This window comes from Vipera berus (genome assembly GCF_964194415.1).
Source record: "Vipera berus genome assembly, chromosome: 3".
In the NCBI taxonomy this organism is placed as follows: domain Eukaryota; kingdom Metazoa; phylum Chordata; class Lepidosauria; order Squamata; family Viperidae; genus Vipera; species Vipera berus.
In genome coordinates this window covers 154,220,869-154,240,970 of record NC_138204.1, presented here as the reverse complement: position 1 = coordinate 154,240,970, position 20,102 = coordinate 154,220,869, and the positions used below count along the sequence as shown (strand labels likewise).

The 20,102-nt window shown below is 36.2% G+C and overlaps 1 protein-coding gene across 5 annotated transcripts in view; it reads left to right on the top strand.

The window, feature by feature from the left end:
- Positions 1–17,953, top strand: part of NFATC1 (nuclear factor of activated T cells 1) — a 130,673-nt gene extending 112,720 nt beyond the window's left edge. For 3 of the 5 annotated variants that reach the window (XM_081324038.1, XM_081324039.1, XM_081324036.1), the window contains exon 10: positions 16,131–17,953. In XM_081324038.1, the coding sequence (XP_081180164.1) occupies positions 16,131–16,177 (47 nt within the window). In that variant the 3' untranslated portion in view covers positions 16,178–17,953. Of the gene's footprint in view, positions 1–14,216 lie in introns of all 5 variants that reach the window. The other 2 variants (XM_081324037.1, XM_081324035.1) reach the window with 1 other exon arrangement.
- Positions 17,954–20,102: the final 2,149 nt, after the last annotated feature.

Here is a 20,102-nt window from a genome sequence, read left to right as displayed (position 1 = left end):
GTTCAGCTTTTAAAACATAAAGCTTCTTTGTCAGAAATTAAATGACCAGTTCTCCAAGTTCCCAATAAGACCCTAGAGTAATTCTATTATTGGAATTAGCCTTGATGACTTAATATTTCCTAGGAAATATTTTGCTCAGTATCAAATCTCCCATCTGGTTTAATGCAAATTGCACTAGGCCTGTGATAATAGCCTAAAATGCAGGATTATTATGTTTACTGAACATAGTACTGACTGTCTAAGCCCAGCATTGCTTTTAGAGATCTCCAATGCAGCACAGAAGATTGTTTTTCTTAGACATACTTGACAACTGTTGATTTTGATTTTTGTTTTTTTAAGAAAATGGACACATTCTTAGTTTGTTTCTGAAAGATTAGTCTGCTCATTGTAATCCATGAGATTGCTGTCATTATGGTCTTTTCTTTGTAAAGGATAATGTCCATGATGTCACCGAAAAGACAGATCTCGCAGAGGTATCATATAAAATATTTTTCTTTTGTCTGAAAAACGGGAAAATATATACATTTGTAGATTTCATTGGAAAAGTTATAAGGGAAAATTAAGCTGGTGGTCTCTGTCAAACAGGATGAGGCATAATATGTTTGCATCATTACATCTGGATCCTGCCTTTTTGCGTAGTTTTTCAAATAACATACAGGAGTATGTTTCCAGTTTCCTCTTCCTAGCATTGATTTGACTATAATCTACTTAGATTTAGCAAATTGCTACATCATATGGTTTTGTATCATCATCCACATGTAGCCACTTGGAGTTCTCATCTGTCAGCTCAGGTTAAGGAATCATCAATAACTGTACATTGATGATACCTAATTGTGCATCGCTACATGGTGATGTTGAAGGTCTTCTTCCACTCTTGTCAATGCGATGAACATCTTCAGACATCTATTGAATATAATACACAATAAAGAGAAGATTAGGCAAGAATATTCATTTCTGCAGCACTGATACAGACAAATCTAGCTTCTGAATGCTCAGGAATCTTAGGGGTTAGGGTTAGGGTTAGGCTCTTCGTTTGGCTGGCAGGAGGGAGAGGAGAACAGCCTCTTTCCGTTCTGTGATCCTTGCCTCCTCAATGAGGAGTTTATTTTAGTAATACAGCAAGAGGAACATGGCAGGTAGTTACTCCTTCCAAGCTACATACTTCCCCCTCATCTTGAGGATGGGAGGAAATCATGTTTCCAGAGATGTGAGGAAAAGGCATTTCTGAAAGGCTGCTAACTCTCATGACAAATGTGTTGGGATCTAGTCTATTTTGTTTTTCTGGTTGTTTTTTTAAAAAATGACTTTTAAAAATATTTTGATAGTTGATTGTTTCGATGAAAGGCAAGATATAATAATATGCTTCTTAGTTTCTCTGGCTAGATCCAAGAACTGAACCACATAAGACATATAGATTGGACATGTGGATTAATTAGATACTATTGAGTTATATTACTGTGAGAGATAAAGATTAAGGAATGTATAGAGGTTAATTGGAGTAATGAATGTGTGTGTATTCAAAAAATACAAAAATTATAAATATATACAAACATTTTAGCATATTCATAGTTGCTGTTGCATAAATGGGAAAACCCGGGGCTAACATAACAGAAACTGAAACTACATAGTTTTTTAAAATATTTTTAAAACTAATTTGAGAAACACCTGTGTAAAGTAATTTTCAGACAGTATTCTGGTTCAGAGTGTTTATTTTAACCTGGAAAAAGAACAAAAACTGATTGCCTTAACTATGGTACCTAATAGTGGGTAGGTATATGAGATTAAAAAAGGGACGCGGTGGCTCAGTGGGTTAGGACGCTGAGCTTGTCGATCGGAAGGTCGGCAGTTTGGCGGGTCGAATCCCGAGTGCCGCGTAACAGAGTGAGCACCTGTTACTTGTCCCAGCTTCTGCCAACCTAGCAGTTCGAAAGCACGTAAAAATGCAAGTAGAAAAATAGGGACCACTACAGTGGGAAGGTAACAGCGTTCCGTGCGCCTTTGGCGTCTAGTCATGCCGGCCACATGACCACAGAGACGTCCTCGGACAAGTGCTGGCTCTTCGGCTTTGAAACGGAGATGAGCACCGGCCCCTAGAGTCGGAAACGACTAGCACGCATGTGCGGGGGAACCTTTACCTTTTATATGAGATTAAAAATATCAAAAAATAATTTTGTCTGTCAGCTTTTTCAATCCAGCCATTTGAGGATTAGCAAAAATTTGCAAATTCATTCTCTTGTGAAAAAATTGTCTGCAAAAAATGGCTCGCTCGCTCTCTGCCAAAAATAAAAATAGGAATATATTATCCAGTTTTCTACTCTCAACGAGAAATAAAATACTGCTGCAAACTTCCACTTTATCTTATCTGCAGCCTTCTTAGATATTTGATAGCTAAGAATGTACCACATGATGTGCTACGTTACATATAGAACATTATTATTTATTTAATTAGTTAAATAAATTAGTCACTTAAATTAGTTAATTAGTTTTGTTCCTTCAAGGAAGTATTGACGCCTAACAACTGCCTGAACTACTATGAGTACTTGGTAAGGTTTCAGAAGTGGTTTGCCATTGCCTCCTTCCTAGGGCTGAGAGAGACTGGCTGAGGGTCACCCAACTGGCTTTGTGGCTAAGGAAGGACTAGAATTTACAGTCTCTAGCCTGATCCCTTAATCATGACACCAAAATGGCTCTCCTTGAATACGATATACCACTGCATAGTATCCATACATAATTACAGATCTTTAATATTATGCTAAATGTATTTCCACCCCCCTCCCCAAGATCAAATTCTGTACCATGCTATTTATCCAGCAGAAAAATCCAGCTAAATTGAATACACTAATTAATATAGATTCTTTGAGTCAAATAATCATTTAGTTCTTAGGAGAATATATGACTTCTTAATTTCTGGTGCTATGTTCTGGTTGGAGAGAGGGGGCATAGCCAAGGACAAACCTCCCTCCCTACCTCTCACCATTCTCTAATTAATAAAGGATGATGCCACAACAAAAATATTTTAAAGCACTAACATCAGGCACTGTTAAAATATGGCTCATTTGTACTATTTTAAACTCTTGATCCTGAATAAAATTTAATTCGATTGTGAAGATTTCTTGAAACTCTGGCTTTGGTTGCATTAGCATACCTCTGTTGATTAAGACTAAGCACTTGTGGTGGCCCTATCTTCCTTTAAAGCGAAGATTGTAGTGTATTTCATGACACGTTTCTTTGCTGGCGTATGAGAAATATTTTTGGATTATTGTGAATTTTACTTTTTCCCGGTTAGAAAAAAACTAGTAGCCTCCTTCATATCTTCTGTTGAAACTCCTTTGAAGACAATCTGCAGTGCCACAAGCTTGCAAACCAAGCTTAGTCTGATCCTCTTTTCCTAATGTCCATTTCTTTGATCTTCCTGGCTGGTTGAGGAATTCTGGGAGTTGAAGTCCACAAGTCTTAATGTTGCCATGTTTGGAAACCCCTGTTCTACTGCATGACAGCTCTTTTTAAATACAGAGACTAGAACTGAATTTGGAGACACAGTTGCTCTATCTTTTTTGCCTATTGATTTTATGATTTGAGGCAAGAGATCACATCTGAGTATGTTTGTATTCCTGTCAGCAATAAAAGAAAACAACTATCATCAGTATGGCAGCTCAACCTTATGATTGTTGTCCTGGGCTTGTCCTCAAATCTAGAAACCGAGAGGCAGAACAGGTTGAAAATAGCACTGTGACATTTCCTGGTCCTTTGTTATTTCTTTTCTCATAACCCAAACTTTTCCCTAATGAAAATATTCAAAACACTTTCAAAAAGACAGTCAGAGTAAAGAAAGGGACAACAGCTTTCACATCTGAGTCACTTATGCTTCCTTATCGGTCCTTTGGAGACATTAGCTAATCAACATATGATAGGCTGTACAATAGAACAAGTGCTTTGAGGCTTTCCCTGTTTTCCTAGCCAGCTTGGAAACTTCTTATTCCCATGGTCATTATAGAGAGCTTGCTTTTGTTGCTCTCAGCATAGAGGCTATCGTCGACAACAAGCTATATGTATGCATGTGTTATCTCTTCTCTGAATAATGCATTCTACCTCCTTCTCTTCCTGCCCCCCCCCTTCTTTTTTTCTCTTTTTTCCCCCCACCCCAGTTGTGAAAATTTTCACTTTGGGATGCTTCTCTATCAGGCTGAAGCAGCTGCTGTTGTTTTAGATATGGCAGGAAGTAGGTACCGGAAAACACTTAGTGTTCACAGCCCTTAAAAAAATCAAGAAATTCTGCTGATTTACTCAAGCCTTTGGCTCCATTCAAAGCCAGTGACCAAGACAAGGCTTTCCATCAGACAACTGTGTCTGGGCTGTAAATGTCAGAACTGAGGTTTTTGCCATCACCTTCTTGCAAGGTCCTCCAGAGATATTTGATACGTCTGTATAAATCATGAAATACTTGGCTTTGAGAAAAAAATAGTTCCACTTCAGCTAACATTGCAGAAGTGGGACTGACACGTGTGCATTCAGCACAAGCAAAGGCATCTGGTTACAGAGTTTTAAGCCAGCTGAGGAAAGCCCCCCCTGCCTTAAAAAAAATAAAGTTCTCAGAGGACAAGAACTTCTCTACAGTCTCTCCATTTTATCACTTTTTAGGACCAAAATTACATAAAAAAGTAGATTGTCTCCAATGCTTCTTTGCTGGAACACCACAAATGCATTTAACTGGGCACTGAAAAGAAGCTGATTTGAATATACAGAACATTTACAGAACTTTCTCATTGTTCATTTAAAGTTAGGGTAAGGATGGAATAACTTAATTCTTAATGCCTGCCTGAGAATATAGCAATTGGCTGTAATTTTGAAATCAGCCAATTTAAAAAGAAATGCATTTGACGTTGGGTGCTGGTATAAAATTCTCAACTCTGTTCATCACACTTGTGTGATACCACAGTGCTGTTAGATAAGAAATGGGCCTTATCACCGTTAGGAATTAGGAACCCAAACTGCAGAAAAACCCTTTATAAATTTGAACTCGATCTCTCCTGAAATTAATAGCAGTGGTGTAACAGCACTACCAGTTAGCAAATTGCCTCACTAGTTAACATCTGTAAATGTTTATTTGGGGGGGGAAGGGAATTACCGATTAAAATATTTCTTTTAATTATAGTCTCCAGATGAAATTGGTTAAGAGATGAAATTGGTCATTGCATGAGCAGGCCCCAGAGTCGGCCAGAGGCTGGGAGAGCACTGCTGCTTTTGGCTTGGCTCCCTCTTTTATAATGTCAAACTCAGAACACTCTTTATGTACTCTTATTATTTTTTTTCCCCCTGCAGCGGTCCTTGCCAGCAAGCTGTAAACTACTGTATATCACTCAGATTTAAGAACCTCAACTTTAAAACAAATTAAACACTTGTTGACATTGTAATAAAAATCAGAACTGAACTGAAGGGCTCACTAAAACTACACTAAAATTATTTCATAGATTTAAGATTGCTTTCTAGGATTCCCAGGCTCCCAGTGCTACAGAGTTATTTCGGTAAATGGTTGGAAGAAATCATTAAAGGGGTCTAAAAGTGATCTAATCCAGTGAGTAAAAGGTTAAAGCCTCCTTGGAGAAAGTGATTGTCCACTCTTCATCTGGCCTGCTAACAATCTGCCCTGTTTTCACCGGATAGAATCTCTTTAAAGAGAAATTCAAAGTAATCTGTGTTTGTGAAAGAGGGATTTCAAGTACCCTCTGTCCAAATTGGGCTCTTTTTGATGTGAGAAGGGCAATGAGTGAAAGTTTGGCCCAGATTCCACTTCAAGCAGGTAGCGGTAAGACTTTTGCTTTTATCCAATTTTTTCTCTCACTTCCATCTCCATACTTAGCTGTAACCTTTAATGTCCCTTTTATATCTTTTCCCCTTCCTTTACAAAGTAGAATCTTCTTCATTCCAGTTGAATTTAATGCCAGGTTTCCATTCCTCTTGGATTATTATTTTTCCCAAAATAGGTTGGAATGAAAGTATTTCATAGAAACTACTTTTGATAACAGTTTGCTAAATGGGGAGTTTAAAAAAAAGATAGTGGAGGAGTTTTACTTTAGTTTGAGCAAAAAATGAGCATGTATGATAATTAATAAGATATTTTTGAAAATCATCCTTCAAAAATAATGATACTGTTTTTGAATTGGCAAAGCCAAAAGCCTAAACATTTAAAAGTAAGTTGCTCTTTGTTTTCCTAGGGGAGAAAGTTGAAACCATACAAATTTCTCTGTATTTCAAAAGGTACCTTGAGTTATTTCAAGTTCTACTATAGTGACTGGTGCCACTGAGAAGACATGTTGCTATTTACATTTTAAATCAGCATTGTGTGTAGTGGTAATATTGATATTGTCTTAAGCTACAGTAAATGCATATTTCTTTCCTTCTTGCTGTTGTCCAGTCTCTGCCATTGTTATGAAGTAATCTGGAAAATATGTTGCTCTTACAGGGTGAAATATTAAAAAAAATAAGGAAAGAAACCTACACCCCGTGATTGGCAGGCAAATCATGGTATATGTGTACCGTGCAATCTTTTATGCTGTAATTCACAACTTCCAGAGAAACTGACATTCAATAAAATAGTTCCAAGATTACTCAAATGAAACACGACATTTTCTCCAGAAAGATCTTTACATATCTAAATGGAAAGAAAGAAAGAAATATTTAAAATGGTTATTTAAGCATATATTAATAAATAAAGGGAGATGGGCGGTTTAAAAAACATGATAAAAAGTAAAATATACTCAGAATTTTAAGATAATTCAGTATCATAGAATGCATATGATATACTAATGGAAGTCCCTTAACAAAATGCAAGATACATAGAGACTATTCAAAGAAATACATAGATATCTATGCAAAATATTGATAATGAAAGAGGCCCATTAGGTGAAACATAGGTGCCGATTATGAAAGTATAATGAAATAATCTTTTTTAGCAGTCTACATACTAACAATTCATAAAAGAATATTAAATGCAATAGAAAAACTTAGGTTTCTTGTAACTGCATATTACTAAGTATTAGTTACTTCTCAGTCAAATCTACAGGGTACATATGTATTCAGACTAATTGATTTATGTAAAAATAAATGAGAATACTAGTTGTTGCAAGGATTGGTATAATCTGACACACACAACCTTAATTAACAGGTCAAAAGGAAAAATTGAATAAGTGCAGAGGATTTTAAGACCACAGAGATCTGCATTCACAGAACTAAGTAAAACCTTAATTCATTGGAAAGGTCCAGTTTTCATAAAGAAGTACCAGAGGTATTTACACCAAATACAAACTAATTTATCATGTATTTAGGTGATATTACACCACCAATAATATTTAAATTCTAATAACAATTTTGTATTAGGACCAAAGAGTCTATGGCACCATAAATCAGACAGAACCAGCTGAGGTGACAAGTTGCCTCAACTGTATGTATACACAGGAGCAGAAGCACCTGAATCTCTATCTTATTAATCTTTTCATACTTTGGAAAATACCATTCTGTCATTTTACACATAGTCTTTGGAACTAAAGTCCTATTGGTTTAAAGGGAACTTTACAAACAATAGATATGTATAGCAAATGTAATAATATTAGGATTCAGGAAATACTTTTGAATAGCAGATAGTGCCGAGGACGTATATTCTACAGTGTGGAGACACTGCCCACCATTTCAACTAAAATGACAGCCCCGCACCTAGAATTAATTAAAAGTAGGAAACATGAGTGAGAAGGAATTATCTGAAGCATCCTTTCTTCATAATGCAGCTCCTCTTACTTAACAAAACTGAAACAAAGGTTAACATTACTCTATGTGAGCAGGCTGCTACTGTGGTTGAAGAAAGAGTTTATTGAGAAAAAAAAGTATGTACAGCAAGCAGGCTGCAGCCACTCATTCTACATGCATATGCTTTGTGTGTGTCCCGTTTGAACTTGCATACAATTAGACAGTATATTGCTGACATCTGGCCTTGAGAAGATGTCGTTTGTTCATAGCAAAAATGAGTTTTACCATACATGAGATTAGAAATCTGTAAACATTGTGAGCTTGGACTGATGGGTACACAGTGTGTGCTGACAAGTGATATGTCTAAGTTACATGCAACAAGGTTTGGAGTGAATCTATCATTGGTACCAGATGTTTGCAATAAGATGACGTGTCCTTAGCCATAATTTGAGCTGTACTTAATTCCATCTGGTTTTAATTTTTACCACAGAATGTCAATTATTTAAAAATCCAACAATTCTAAGAAACCTTAAATTCTACTTTCAAAATAGTTTTGTATCAAACACAGAACGCCTACTGGCATAATGTTTGTCAAACAGTTGGAAGCAAGAGGGGAAAAGAATTGTGTTTTTTGTGCCTATACAGGTGTGTTCCATTTTCACAATTCAGTATATGAGGTTTGCTATTCTTCCTTTATGTGAAAACCAAAAGTTTATAGTTTACTGCATCTCAAACATTGATTCAGACTTGGGTTGCAGAATTGTGGGGTGGGATGCAGTGGTCCAATACCTTTGGCCTTTGGAAGCATCACTTCAGACCCAGATGAAGAAAAGGCAGCTGAGATGAACTGACTGTTGCTGAAGCCCAGATTAAATTGGAGGACAAAAATCAGCTGCAAGAGAAAATTCTTCTGCTTTAGTGGGTTTTTCATATAATTTAGGACCCTGATAGCTCCAAATTCTCAATCACAAATCAAGTCGGTCACTGCAAATCTTCTCAAAGGCAGGAAGCTATGCGAAAAGTAGTCTTAAAGTCTTGTCTAGCTACGCAGTGCACAACAATGCACTATAGCTGTACACATAGCAGCTGTCTGGGCAGCTATGAAACAAGTAGTCACCAGAGGACAGACTCAGATGATGGGCTTCCATCTTAACCTTGTGCTATTTTAATCACACAAAAACTTCGATGGCTGAACAGAAATAACCTGATCATGATTAAAAAAAAAAACAAGTGCAGCAAAAGAATCAAAGCACAAAGGTCCCCAAAGCCCCAAAACAAAAAGTATTTTTATATCATGTTGAAATTCTCATCTGAGATCTATTCCATAATCCTCCTATTCCACAATTGGGATATATGAAGTTTATCTAGGGAGAAAAGGGGTTATTTCAATTAGGAAAATTCTTCCATTATTAATGAGTAATGAACTGCACTCACAGGTGGGATGATCTTGTTTTATTAAAGCCTGTTATTTGTCATCACTTCCTTCACTCGCATTGTGATAATGGCATAATTGAGATTAAATATATAAAAACAAATTAATGTAAAGTCAGAATGCCTGGAGTAGTACGAGGTCAGGTTCTTTAAGGGAAAGTGTGGTTATATTTTCCACTGTTCTGTAATCCTATTTTATTCTTGATTCATTGTTTCATTTTGTTTTGTTTTGAATTTTGAAGCTTTTAGGTTAATCCCCCATGCAGTATGTTGCATCCTCCTTACCTCAGGGGCTAAATATTGCTTGCTTCTCAAAAGGGCTTTTCATCCATGAAAGAGATGTTCCCAACATCAATACACTTTTGTGATGATGTAATGTTCCTCTTTACATTTTCTTGTGTAAGAGAAGAGTGCTGAGTTTTCATTTGTGGTGAACGGGCAGCCAGACTATACTTTTTGCAGTATGGTTAGAGACGTTGTTTGTGCTGATCAAAAATGCCTTGCATAAAGGTAAAGGTGCCCCTACTGTTTTTACTTTGCTAGTCATAGACTATTTTAAGGGGTGGTCTACATCTCCGTTTCTTTAAGCAATTGATTCAGCGCTGTCCAAAGATGTTGCCATGGTCATGTGGCCAGCATGACATCAAGCCACAGCGCAGGGTGTACAGTGAAACACAGAACCTTGCCACCGAAGCCGTATCTAATTATCTATTTGCGTCTATATGCTTTCGAACCATGAGGTTGGCAGGAGCTGAGGCAAGTAATGGGATCTCAGCTCCTTATGCAGAGGTATGACTCCATCCGTAGGAGCATAGGCCTTCTTCAGCATCTTTTAAGCCACTGAGCCACCGTGCCTCATGATTTGCATAACATGAGCCAAATTCAACATGCGTTTGACATCGGAGATCAGAGTGGGAGATTTATTTAAATTAAAATCATGGGACCCCCTCCAAAAGTACATTCTAATGGGATAGACCAGGGGTCTACCCCATTGTGTAACATTATGGCAACTTTATGGCCTGTGGACTTCAACTCCCAGAATTCCTGAATGCTGAACAATGTTTCCTCTGCTAAAAATTATCACTTGTGAAAATATCTTTCACTTTTATTGTTATTTAGCATTTATTTTTAATTCTATCCGCTTTGTTTTATAACATTGCACTTCTGTCGTTAGTAATGAATGCAATTTTATAACTCTCTGATTCTATTTATTCATATCTATTTGGGTTCTTTTATTGACATTAGGCCTACTTAATTGAGAAATCGAACAATCATCAACAGACTTTATAAAAGGCCTAGCAAAGTATTAAAATCAAAATACAAGTAATGATTGATCTCTGTGTTTTACTATGTCAAATCCTTGTTTACGTGGTTGTTATTTTTATAATCTGAGAATAGGTCAACATTGTAAAAATCAAAGAGGATTTTATTTATATGGGAGTTGTTTTAAAATATATTATGAACCTTTGAAAGCCATGGATACCCAGCTGGCATAAACAAAAGTATATAAGTATAGCCAAACATTGTATTGATATTAAATGCATGTAAAGATGGTAACATTATTCTTTCCCCTGATAAAAGCTGAGCATTTTATTATATATTATTGAAATGGAAACGATCTAGTGAAGGCTTCTTCTGTATTTTAACTATCTTTGGGGCATATCATAATTTTTAAAAATAGTTGATAGCTATATTTTTAAAAATTGCCTCTGTAAGATTAAAAAACAAAGCAATTAGAATATTTCTAGTTAGAAGCAAGAAAGAAACAAGTATCCATCTGTTCCCCAGGTTTTCAAGATTCTTTGGGAACAATGTTGGCCATGGCATTGTCATTAGACCATTTGCATACACATTCTCCTCAGCCCCCATCTTATATTGTTGTGCCATTATCAGTAGCCTGAGTCCTTGCTATCCCGTGGGATGTTTAACTTTAGTAATTTCCATGTTGTATCAGATAATCAGATGGAATTTAAAAATACCTGTTGATTAAAGTTGCTTAATAATGTTGTTTAATGCCTACTTGGTAGAGAACAGGGGACCTGCAGGAAACAATTTGCGAACACATGTTCTGCACTGAGTTTGAAATAGAGTGTAATATGCATCTAAACTGGCTGTTTCTAAATATTTTGCCACACAACCATTTTGTCCTTAATATGGGATTTAGCTAAACCACAATGACTTGACGTAGAAATGAGGCTACTATGCATCCCACTCTTTAAACATCTCTTCATTAATTGTCAATCAAAAGATAGAAGCTCTTAAAACTTTAACTGAATATTATACTAATATAGCATAGCATAACAACGTTAACATAACAACAACATAACACAGCATGTGATATCATTCCTAGAGTTCTCAAGCTGTATTATTAATTTAAGCATTGCTAAATTCTTTTGAAATCAAACTAGGGGGAAAAATCTAGCATTAGGTTTTTCAATAGGAACATTAATCTTGAGTTATAAAATTCCAGGTTCATCTTTTTTTGTAGTCCATATTTTAAACTCTTTTACAAATTTATATGACACAGTCCTTAATTTACACACTCATTATGTAAAGCCATAGCAAGTCTGAACTTGTATTTTTTTTCCTTATTAAATCATGCACCACCATAGATCTACAGTTTTATATCTCCTTTGGTTTGAAATCAATTTCATTGCCATAAATCTGGTTCAGATTATTTTAGGAAAACCTGGGCCTTTTAAGTGAAAATGATAGATAGATAGATAGATAGATAGATAGATAGATAGATAGATAGATAGATAGATAGATAGATAGATAGATAGATAGATAGATAGATAGATAATATAATTTTATATATATATATATAGCATAATTTAGCAATATTACAATTAATAAAAAGTTTAATAGGTTTCCATTGGGATCAAGATGATATATACATGAGGTTTTATATCATTAGAAATAACACAGTGCATTTGAAACTTTATTGTGTTATATTTTTTTTCAATATTAAGTAAAAGACATTTAAAAACCCTCTTTGTGAACTGTAGTGTAACAGCTTGCCACATCCTGTTGCAGTGGCTTCTTATATGTTGAGCAACAGAAAAGTTCCTTTTTGAGGCTTTTGACAGGTAATGTGACCACATGATAAAGTGCTTCTCTTTCATTCTTGTGACTTTTTTGTGCTCATTCTTAAACTTTATGCTCACTTTAAAAAAAATGATGTCAGTGGAAAAGTGAGCATGACTATGGAAACTTCCACATTGTAAAATGCTTTGGGCAACTGTGGGTGTTAACTTGATAATTTCATCAGATAATACATATTTTTAAAAAGTATGCAAAGCATTACTAGGAAGAACTGCTCACCTATAGGAATATTCTAGGGTGCAATAGGAATATTCTACGCTACAATGTTATATCCCCTTACTTAAAATAAGGTCCATTGAATTAATTTGTGCTTATTGCTGAGTTTACACATACATACTGTATATGGTTGCATCATAACTACTACATATTAAATGTGTCATAAATGTACGGTATGATTTTCAACTTTTCACTTATCTTCCTTAGCTCATTTTAAAAATCAACATCGACCTAATTAACCTACATAGAAAAATATCTTATTCCCCAAAAGATATAATTATCACATTTGTCTCCAAGTGGGAACAGAAGTCATCAATGGAAGAATGTAGTATGTAGGAAGGTTTATGAGCCAAATAGGCACTAGAACCTTATATTTCTAGTAGTTTGGAATCCATTGTTTCAGAAATAAAATAATCCTGTATTTAAAAATAAAGTAACCAAAATAAATATCAGATAAATGGGTCAGGACTCATATTCTACATTCCATAAATGGTGGCATTAATAAAATAAATAAAGACAATGATGTCTTTTCCTGTGGTTTTGGATCCACTGAAAATGTACCAGAAAACAGACATTAACATTAAATACTTCATTTTCAACTTGACATGAATTACAATCCTACACACGTCCTTACGTGGGAATAACTCAGTTGGATTTAGTTCCTAAAAACTCTCCACAAAATTTCACATGAAATTTCTTTTCTGTTTCAGACACTTCCTGAGGGAATGAATTTAAAAACCACATTTTTATCGATGCTTGTGTATTGTCCTATCAGTTGCCCTCAGAGCACTGGTGCATAGTTTGCATCAACAGGGATTTCTTCTCAAAGCAATTTTATCCTCATTTACCTGGAACTAAGCTGTAATGGATGCAGGAAACCCTGCTTCCAAGTAGACATGGATAAGATGGTTCTGTTCCTAGTAACAGCTAAATAATTGATTGGCTAGGGTTCATAAATCAAAGCTTCATCACATATAGGAAGATAATTCTTACTTTTTTAATTTGTTTGGCATGGAACCTTACAGATTTCTCCTTGTGGGAGGAGCCCACAGTGCCTCAGTTTGTGGAATGGCAGTAGTAGCATGTAGTGGATATAAACGTCAATTCCTTCCATGTGGAATTGGGCTTAAACGATTTCTGTAGGAGCAGGTAGAATGAGCCATACACCAATAGGATTTCATAGCAGGCAAGATAATGGAACAAGCACTGGAAATAAAATATTTCCTCCCAGCTGCCTTTACTGGTGAAGGACACTGTGATCCATCCTTACAGTTTCCAATTCTATTCCAGGAGTGTTAAAGACGAATATTAACTGCTGGTTAGTTTGTGGCACCTGCCCCTAATGTAACTAGCACCATGGAGAAGGAATTGACTCTCCTGACAGACATATGGACTTTTCAGATTTGATGGAGAAAGATTTTGAAAGATATCTGTATCATATGCCAGATTTATGTTTTCTTAAGTAAGCCTAATTGATGAAATATTCCTTTTGTTATGAACAGGAACCTTCTCATTGTAAATAAACGAGGCTAGGCTAAAAGTCAATTTAGTGCATCTGCATTGCATATTCATTCTCATATTACTGGTGTTGGTATAATGTTTTGGAAAATTGATTGTGAACAGTCAGGGATTTTCCTGGTTTTGTTCAGTTTTCCCCTAATTCACTTCTGTTAGCAACTGTGTTTACTATAGCATACTTACCTACTAAACTACTCCTTTCTTTCCAGCTCTTCTGCGTCTTTGGAGTACTGATGACACATGGACTGGACCTGTACATAATGCAGGCGGTTATGTTTGTGTTTGCATAAAACATAGTCTCTATTAACATTTCTCAAAGGTCCAGCATATTCCATGTATGTGTGTGTGAGAGAGAAAGAGAGAGAGACAGAGAGAATCTATGGGGTTTTTTTCATTACATTGTCTGCCATGTTATAATTTTGTCACATTATAATTTTCTAAGGTATCAGATCTTGGTCAGATGTGCGGATACACCACTATTGGGAGTCTAGTTTTGACACAAGCTGATCCAATGTTTAAGAGGTGGATGGCAGAGCCAAGACCAGGCTAAGAATCAGACTAGGTGGAGATGCAGGAAACACACTTCAAGTCATATATTGGGTCTAATAAGGCAGCTTGTGTGGCCAGTCAGATCCACCAGTTGTTCAAATTAAGCTGTGGAACAGCAGAACTAATCAGGCACAGCTCATTTCTCCAGTCATCCAGCCCAGCTTAGTTTAGAGCTGGAGTATCTTTTTGGAGGTTACTATGCATGCAGGTTACTATAAATTTTGCTGCAAACTGCTTTGTTGGTGTAAAGCTGTGTTACTCAACCATGGCAACTTTAAGATGTGTGGATGTCAGCTCCCTAGCTTGGGAATTCTGGGTCATCTTAAATTTGTCAAGGTTGAGAAACTCCTTGAGTAAGTAAGTAGGTAAGACACCTCTGGTGCAAGGCTTTTGAGGAGTTTATAAATAAAATGGCAGGTTCCTTTCCTCAGTATCTGTTCTTTCATTGGCAGTCTGGGTTTTGTGATTTAAGTCCTTTCTATGAAAAATACTAAACCGATCTCACATGCTTTTAAGGAAGGTTCAACAGTGCAAATCTGCAGTCTGTGTGGATTCCTCTTGCATAAACACATGGAATTATCTGGACAGGAACGATCAACAGCTTTCAAGCAAAGGGAAATATGGGCTTTCCCAGGATGGTTCCATGACGTGGGCATGTGTTTCCCCTTCCCTGGGATGTTAGGAAAGCTACAAAGTGGTGACAACAGTACTGATGACATTTTGCCTATCTCAGTGTCAATCAAGTCATGGCAGGGGCCGCCAAGAGATGAAAAAAGAGGGATGTTGTGCAGGTCACTGTTGATGGCCTTTGCCAGGTTCAGTCATTTCCTGTTCATTTGCCAAAAATCACAAGTGCTAAATGGACATAACCAGAGTGTGGGAAACTACGCAGCCCAAGAGGAGAAAAAGATCCACAAGCAACAATAATATTGTGTTATCGATCCATGCAGGTTATGCTGTTATTACTACTTTCTCTCAAAGTATTCTTTAGATAGAAATACTCCGGATGGATTTTTTTTTAGCGTATGCACGTGTGCAGTTGATCATTAAGAAAAATTTATGCATTTTGTAAATACCATTTTTGACAAAGCAAAAACATCACTTTCAGTTCCTTCCTTGCCTCCCTCTTTCATCAGTTCTACTGTGGAAATATCAGCCTATGGAATCCCACTTAAAGAATCTTAGAATATTCAAGGATTCAGGACTGCACCCTATAGTTTTCGATACTATGCTTGCAAACTTGGCAGTTTATTTGCAGCACATGAGTGTTTATATAGAAAGTGTGATACAATATTTGTGTTCAGAAACATCCCTAATATTTTTTTTTCTGTAAACAATAATGTAATGAATGCATTATAGCCAAGACCCAAGTCTTTTTCTTATGGGATCCCTGATTTTGCATACAAGTTAGCATGACTGTTTGGGTTAATGTTATCACTTATGTCACTTATCACTTGATATCTGTTGCTTGCTTCTGCCAGTTAGTCTGAAATGCCCTTGGATAGCACAAGAGAGTGCTGGAAGAGTGTAACCAAATGATCTCTAATTCTGTTTTCTCTCTCTCTCTTTTGCAGTAAATGAGATAATAAAGAATGATCTTTCCAGCACCCATGTCCACTAACAAATGGTCAGCTAGAAGTTTAGCTGAGATATCCACATCAAATCATTGGAAGATAATCCCGGGTACCATTCTAGTCTTCCGTTTTGTTGACTCGTTTGGAGCTGACAATTACCTCTTCTCTTTGTCTATGCATATATATAAAGGAACTGGTTGACTTCAGCTAAGAAATGCCTCCTTTTAAAAATCATCTCAAGGAAAATGGAGGAAATGAATACAGTGTGGAGTATTTTTATGGTTAAAATAGGAAACGTGATAAAACTGATAACCAATCTCAAAAACTGATTTTGTTTCTTTTGGGCTCTACTGGACAACAACCCTGGAAGTGCCTTATTTTATTAGTTTGTGGCATCAGGGAATTGTATTGGCAGTGTTGAAGTCGTTGCCATCCAAAGTATTTCTCGGCACAGAAATTGTCAATTGGTATAGATAGAGAAACCCTATTGAAAGAAAAACTGATGTGTCTGAATTCCAGGTTTTTTTTTTTCCAGTTTTCTCTCTTGAACTGTATTTGACATCCTGCTGCCTTATTCCTGGTGCATTTTTAAACCAAAATTCTCATCTCAGCTGTACATTTTCAGCCAGTCTCATTTCTTTCCTTAGGTATTGTAGAACAGTTAGTAATACTAGCTTGTCAATATATTGACTTCTCTTTGGTTTCAGCATAGCACAAGGTAACTGAGCAGCACAAAATATTAAGGTTGATGGACAAAAAACATTTGAAGAAATCTAACTTTTGCTCAACTGATTGATGTATATGCATGTAGCGACCTAGCATATACGCATGCATATTGTGCGTATGTGTGTGTGTGTGTGTGTACACATACACAAACATAATATGTTTAGTATATTTAGCTGCCTTTTGAAAGTTTTGAATTTAGCAATAATTTCTGCTTCTAGGAATGCAGTCCAGATCCCAAGAAATGCCATTTTTGTTTTTGTGAAGTTGTTTTGTTTTAGGCAGTTCTGATTATTTTTTTTGTCTCACGCTGATAAGCAAGCACTTTAGACAGTGGAGAAGGATGTGTATCAAATATGCATAAATTCCCAAATGACAAAGAATGGGTTAAAGCAATTGTAAATACCGCTACTGAAGAATGTAAAATATTTGTTCAGTTATAAGATGATTATTCCACTGAAGCCTTATAACTCTCTGCTAAATGTACAAGAAATATTACCAAAAACAAATGTTTTAATATGCAACCCTGTATATTATGATTTTGGAATACAGTAGTTTCATGTTAATAGATACAAATAAACTTAAGCAAGTAATATAGTGTTTAACATTGTATTTTGTACAACCCTGTTACATTTAGCTAGTATATTCATTCACATAAACAGAAAAAGCATGGCTTCATTTTTAAAGCATCTTAACATTAATATTGTGCCTTAGGAAATACGTGTGACCACAGGAATAGAAGTGGCAACTTAAGTGCACTGTACAGTTAATGGAAACTGAACCGGTTTCACAAAAAGGTGAAACAGTCCTAACTATTTAGAAATATTACATAATCTGTACAATTATGTCTTACTTCCTTTTTTAGAAAAAAAGCCATATTTGTAACATTTGCACATTACTGTGAAAGTATAAGGATATAATATGGCTGTATGTAAATATTATGTTAGTTGGCTGATTTTGCAACTGTTTAGCAAACCATTTATCTTGTACTTAGCTTTGAGGGGGATGCATGCATAACTTCTAAATGTGATATCATGTATAGCTACAGCTAAACTTGTAGCTGGAAAAAAAATCCAATAAAGCACAACTTTCTGCAGAAAGCTACTTCTGGGGTGCTCTATTTTATTTCTGGGTCAGAATGTTTAATGAATGAATGATGTTGTTACATGTTACATTGATTTTTTTATTGTATCCTGCCTTTATTATTTTCACAAATAACATATCTAGCAGAAAACATATCCAACACATCTTCCTCCTCCTATTTTCCCCACACAACAACAACCCTGTGAGGTGAGAGGCTGGATGAAAGTGACTGGCCCAAGGTCACCAAGCTGGTTTTCATGGCTGAGGTGGAATTAGAACTCATAATCTCCTGCTTTCTAGCCTGGTGCCTTAACCACTAGGATCTAGATCAAACTGCCTACAGGAACACCTGCTGCCGGCACCAACTTCCCATCGTCCTGTGCGCTCCCACAGGGAGGGCCTTCTTAGGGTACCGCTGGTGAAGGATTGCCGGCGGGTGACTCCCAGAGAGAGGGCCTTCTCTGTGGGTGCGCCTGCCCTTTGGAACCAACTTCTGATGGAACTTAGGACTGCCCCCGACCTCCGCTCATTCCGCCGGGACCTGAAAACGTGGCTCTTTGAGCTGTCGGGCCTAGACTGAGGGGTTTTAATTGGGTTTTAATGTTTTAACTTTTAAAATTTTAGGCTTTAAATTTAATTAATTGTTTTAAATTTTTTAACTTTTGTATGGTATGATTTTATTTGCCCTGTAAACCGCCCTGAGTCCTACAGGAATAGGGCGGTATATAAGTTAAAATAATAAATAAATAAATAATAACCATTTGTTAAAGTGACCGTTCAAAGTTACAACAGCACTGAAAACAGCGACATATGACCAGTTTTCATACTTACAATCATTGCAGCATCCCCATGGTCACATGATCAAAATTCAGGCACTTGGCAACTGGCATATACTGTATTTATGATAGTTGAATTATCCCAGGGTCATGTGATTGCTATTTGTAAGCTTCCAGCTGACTTCTCATGAACAAAGCCAGAATCTCTTAACAACTGCAGTGATTTGCTTAACAACTGTGGCAAAAAGGTCATAAAATGAGGCACAACTCACTTTAACTGCCTCACATAGCAACAGAAATTTTGGGCTCACTTATGATTGTAAGTTGACTAGCTGTGTTTAGCTCTCTAAATGACTTATTTTCTCCATACTGCAGGCACTTCTATTTTTTTTAATTATTTTCAGTCCACTAAAAAAATCATTTAAAAAGTCATACAGAACTATTTCCACATAACTTCTATTAATTCATTAACAACAACAAAAAACCTTGTACAGAGCTACAAAGCTTTGGAAATAGCTTGCCAACAGAACTGGTTTATTTTCATGTTTCTACATTTAAAATATGTAATTGCCAAGAAATAAATGGATATTGTAATTCTCAGATGTTCCATTCTTACTTTTTTAAAAAGGTAAATTGATTGCCAAAAAACTTTTGATTCGGATACAATAGTATGTTGGGTGAGGTCCCGACCACACAAGCACAATGTTTGATTTTCAACAAAAATCACACCATAGTGTTTGATTTTCAACAAAATCAAATACCTTGTTCACACAATGTCAGACTTCTTTCTTTGCCATTGTTTTTTATTTACTTCTTTTAAGCTACTTTGCAGATTCATTACTTCCAAGTCTCATTCTAAAACACAATGCATCTCTTGTATATGCATTTATGAATAAAAATTGGTATCTGAAATTCTGCTCTATTGGGAATTTTGCATTTAATTTCTGGTTAGTTTGAAGACTGAATGAATACCATATGAAACACAATGAGGTGGGAACAAGGTCAAAGATTGAACAGTGCTGTGAAAATAATACATGCATATGGGATAAACTCTACTGGCCAGTTTCTTACTTTATTCTACTGCCTCCATTAGTGCCCAGTTACTTATTTCTCAAGACTGAACTACCAAATTTGGGCTGCAAAAATCCACATAACCACTACTGTAGATAGGAGGAAATTAATACAAACAATGCTAACACTTTGCTGCCTTCTTATGGCCTTGTGGGTTTTTGCAGGCCACCTTATTTGAGAAAAGCAAAATGCACTAACTTCTCAAATTTTGTATCTAGCAGAAGTTGTAGATTGTTTCCACATTGGCATTTTATACTAGAGACCAGCATCTTGCCTGTCCAGGACCACAAATTTCCTTTTTTGATTTTTCCCCCCAGAA